General features: G+C 30.6%; 1 protein-coding gene across 1 annotated transcript in view; it reads right to left on the bottom strand.

The window, feature by feature from the left end:
- Positions 1–5,067, bottom strand: part of pak1 (p21 protein (Cdc42/Rac)-activated kinase 1) — a 54,765-nt gene that overhangs the window by 10,964 nt on the left and 38,734 nt on the right. Inside the window, exons 8-10 of the mRNA XM_016450088.1 lie at positions 2,316–2,469; positions 2,178–2,226; positions 698–810 (exon numbers count right to left, since the gene is read on the bottom strand). Of these exons, the coding sequence (XP_016305574.1) occupies positions 698–810; positions 2,178–2,226; positions 2,316–2,469 (316 nt within the window). The remainder of the gene's footprint in view (positions 1–697; positions 811–2,177; positions 2,227–2,315; positions 2,470–5,067) is intronic.

Raw genomic sequence — 5,067 nt, 5'->3', positions numbered from 1 at the left:
ATAAACAGAAATATAACAAAAAAACAAATGGAAAATAAAAGAAGACAACTTTAAAAAGAAAACAAAAATAAAAGAAATAAAAAAGAAAATATAATGTAAAAGAAAAAAGAAAATAGCAAAAAAAATGAAAATATAACAAAAAATAAAAATAAAAATAAAAGAAAATAACAAAAAATAAAAGAAAATATATCAAGTAATAAATAGAAATATAACAAAAAATTCTGCACCAAGGCTGAATTTCGGGAAAGAGACTTCAGATACAGTACTAGGGACCACTTAGGCCTATATAAAAGCATCCAAAAAGCAGCATGTCATGGGACCTTTAAGATCATCAGACTTGTTTTTAAAGAAAATATATTTTAAATTATTCATTATTATTTTTATTTTTATTCATTATAATTTTAAATGTATTCTTTTTCTTGACTTGCGCATAGTTGAGCAGATTTTGGGAAGTTTGCAAAGTTTGTGCTTAAAACAAGAAAAAAAGCAGTTAAAAATACAAGGAAAAAATTAGTTTAAAATAAAATATAATGTTAAAAAAAAATAACAAAATCTAAGAATATAAGAAAATATAACTTAAAAAAAGAGACAAAAATGTACTTAGAAAAATAAAAAATAAAAATAAACATGGTACAGGAAGGTACAGGAAAACAAGACAAAATACTGATTAGGAAAAAGTTTAATCTAATGAACTGACCTGTCCAGGTAATTGACGATGTTGGGGTTCTTGTTTTCCCTCATGACTAAGATCTCGTTGATGATCAGCTCTTTCTTGGGCTGCTGCTGTAGGTTCATCTGTTTGATGGCCACCTGAGAGACGAAACATCAGAATCAAAGCTTTCAGACACACTTGACGATGAATCAGAGATCTCTCCGTTAACATGAGTGAGGACTGGTTTGAGATTAGCTGTGTGTGTGTGTGTGCAGGTTCAGCTCTGAGGAATGCCATCAGATCAATATCCTATACCGTTTCCCTCCTGCATCCCCTGATTCATTGGTATCGATCAGCGAGAGCGGCGAAGTCTCTGTCAGAGGCATGTTAATGATGACGAGAGGTGCCCTCTATTAACCGGAAGAGCATGTGGACACTGAAAAGACTGTCGATATCTCCAACGCTCTGATAAGCATTCTCCAAATGCTGCCAAATGGCATATTTGCTATGCAATTTCAGAAAATGTGCAAAATATAAGGGCAACAACAGCTAAAGCTAATAGAGAAGGTGTTTGGGTGGTAGAAGGACATTGCTAGGATGCAGTTGCTAGAGTGTTCTGGACAGTTGCTTATTTATAAAATGATGGTTTCTTACTGGACTGCCTTCCAATAGTGCATGCAAGTTTGAAAATGATATAACATAACATAACATAACATAACATATATCATGTTATTAGTAGTAGTAGTAAATCATTTTATGTTTTATGTTTTGATTTTATTGTAGCTGTAATTAAACTTGAATTAAAGTTAATTTTAAAAAATCTGAATATATTCTCTTTTTATTTTATACAATAGGTTTAAATCAACAACCCTATGAGCTATGAGTTTGGAAAGTACTGACCTCATGACGTTCTATTTTAAGCATCATATTTGCTGGACAAACATCACTTAATGTGCAATACATCATGCATGTGCTAATGTTGCTTTAACACCCATTAGGACATATACAATTAATAAAATTTGATATTTTACAGGTAAACAAAACAGTAAATAGTTATGTATAATTTTTTTTAATTTTATTTTATATTTTATTTTATTTTAATTTTATTTTAATAATGGTATTATTTGAAGTAGCAGTAGTAAATAATTTTAAAAATAATTTTATGCTGTTTTTATTTTATTTTAATTTACTGCAGTAAGAAACAAAATTAAAGTAGTAAACTTAATAAAAAAAATATTCTCTGAATATATTCTCTTATTATTTTATACAATATGTTTTTTAACTCAATAACCCTATGAGCTATAATAATAGTGTTGCTTGCCTTATAGTGGAGTTTGTGTAAGTATTGATCTCATGATATTCTATTTTAAGCATGACATTTCTTGGACAAACATGATTTAACACATGCAATACGTCATGCATGTGCTGAATGTTGTTTTAACACCTGTAAGGAAGTGTTCTGGTGTCATACTGCAGATGAGCAAACACGCATCTAGCTGACATCTGTATGAGAAACATGTCTCACCTCTTGTCCCGTGGCGATGTCTATGGCTGTGTAGACCGTTCCAGACGCCCTGATGAGGGACGGAAATGAAGATCAGGATGATTGTTTGAAGACTGTGGGATCTGGCATAAATAATAAGACATCCATCATTAAACTCACCCCTGGCCAATCTTCTCAAATCGTGTGTACTTCTTCTTCGGGTCGCCCACGCTGACTATACTTCCTGTGGAGTGGAGGCCACATGTTATTTCAAGAAAAACAAAACGCCACAAAAAATGAAAACTGAAGAGACACAGATGGGGGGAGGAGGCAGCTGTTTAAAAGACGAAGTAAAGGAATGAAAATGCAGTGTTTCAGGATTGTGAGAGAGCTGCACAACGAATCGAATTTATAATCAATATAGTGATATGACCTTGTGCCATTATTAAACTGGAGATTAGATGGAGGTGTTTGTTTATTTATTTACTTTTTTAAATCAGTCAAAATAAAGGCTCAAGGCTAGGCTAGGCTGCCTTACAATAGTGCATGCAAGTTGAAAAATTTACCTAATTTTATATATATATATATATATATAAATATATTATTGTACGATTATTATATACGATTACTGAAGTGCAAAAATGCAAGAAAATTTAGTCTTTTATTTTATTGCAATAAGACATATAAACTTAAAATTAAAAAGTTGATTTTACGTTTATAATAAAAAAATATACCTTTAAAAAGAAAACAAAAGTAAAAGAAATAAATATAATGTAAAATAGTAAAAAAAAGGAAAATATAACAACAAATGAAAATAAAATCTTTTTTTCAGTTTAGTCTTATTTTATTGCAATAAGAAATATAAACTTAAAATTAAAAAGTTGATTTTACGTTTATAATAAAAATATTCTTAAGCAAATATATATTTAATTTTTAATACTTCTCTATAATATTTTGTACTTTAATACTTTACAAAAAGTTATACAATTAATAAAATTATATATATTACAGGTAAACAAAATACTATTTAGCACAATTATATTATATGCTGTTTTTCTTATTTTATTTTGTTTTATATTTTTTAAAGAAATATAAACTTAAAATTAAAAAGTTGATTTTACGTTTATAATAAAAATATTCTTAAGCAAATATATATTTAATTTTTAATACTTCTCTATAATATTTTGTACTTTAATACTTTACAAAAAGTTATACAATTAATAAAATTATATATATTACAGGTAAACAAAATACTATTTAGCACAATTATATTATATGCCGTTTTTCTTATTTTATTTTGTTTTATATTTTTTATTTTATTTTACTTTTTATCTCATCTTCTCTTCTCTTAGTAGCTGGGTTCCATACAAACAATGTGAATGAAATATTAATTGAGGCATGAGCTCTGCTCAACTTCGTCACATTGCTTGTGTTTTGCTGGAAATCACGACAGGCCTCGCTTGCAAGCTCTTTTCAAATGCTTTGTTCTTTTAGTCTTTCACTATGCCTTTTGTTAAATATATAGCCTATCATGTTGCGGCTTGTAATTGGAGGCAAATATTTGTCAAAATAAATGGCATTTAATTTTTGCCATATCAAGCAGCTGTTTGTAAGAATCATTTCCCTCACAATGGTCACATATCAGAAGAGGGATGCTCAGCTATAAGACACAATCGTCTGTTACTCAAACAGTCATGAACTGAGATCAGACACATGCTGTGAAGGAAAGCACACGATCGTTTCCAGTCAAAACATGTTGAGCAATGAGAGAGATGGGGAAGAAAAGGCCTCTAAACCCTTAGGAAAAGACAGAGTTACAGGCAGTGAGGTAACAGAGGCTTGGAAAACACAGAAAGGAAGAAGGCCGAGTTCTGATCAGAGTTTTACGACGTCTTAAATTCAGGGAAAGACAGGAACATCTTCAGCTTGATGTGTAACCCGGCAACTATTGATGAACGGCCGTTTTAAATGGTGGACGACGAATCTTTGGCCAAGAGGGGCCTGAAGTGACAGAGCGGGGCAGGAGAGACACACTGGATGACTGCAGCAGCATCCCGTTCTTACCAGCAGAGGGCGATCTGAGCACGTCTGGAGCATATGGGGTTTTTAATAAGATACAGGTTCTTAGAAAGTCATGCATCTCTAGATCAGCTCAAACTAAATGACTGGGAATCATTTCATGCTAAATAATAACAATGCATATAAAATAAAAGAATAACGAGAATAAAATAAGGCAACGCAAAAAATAAGCATGGCATGAACGACTCGATCAAGAGATCAAAGCAGGTTTGAATTTTTCCAAAAATAAATACATCACACATATTTGATATGTCAGGAATAATGTGCAGCCAGCCGGTCATTAACATAAAATAAACCTTGAAAGTGTGATCTGGGGTTTATTTAGCAATAATCTCTCGCTGACTGCACATTACCCTGCTTATTACAGGGCTACTTACTAAATAAATAAATCATTGGACATGAAATATTGATTTGTATGTAAATTATTATCACATGGGAAAAAGAGACCTGAAGAGAGAATAGCACAGCTATGCCTTGGATGGATTAAATAAATATACTCTATAAAAAAAAAAATAAAAAAAAAATATATATATATATATATAATATAAATGCATCATTAATAAATATTTTATTATTGTTATCTGCCATTTTTTTAAATACACTAATCAGAACTTTGGGGTTGTAAAGAAGTCTCTTCTGCTCACCAAGGCTGCATTTATTTCATACAAAATGCTGTAAAAAATAGTAAAAAATGTGATATATTATTATAAATTAAAGTAAGTGTTTTCTATTTAATACATTGTAAAATGTAATTTATTTCTGTGATCAAAGCTGTATTTTCAGCATCATAACTCCAGTCTTCAGTGTCACATGATCTTCAGAAATCATTCTAATATGCTGATTTGCTGCTCAA

Source organism: Sinocyclocheilus anshuiensis, unplaced genomic scaffold (assembly GCF_001515605.1).
Source record: "Sinocyclocheilus anshuiensis isolate Anshui unplaced genomic scaffold, SAMN03320099.WGS_v1.1 scaffold948, whole genome shotgun sequence".
NCBI classification, from domain to species: domain Eukaryota; kingdom Metazoa; phylum Chordata; class Actinopteri; order Cypriniformes; family Cyprinidae; genus Sinocyclocheilus; species Sinocyclocheilus anshuiensis.
Note: the sequence above shows the minus strand (reverse complement) of the source record. Positions and strands in the feature narration are given on the sequence as shown.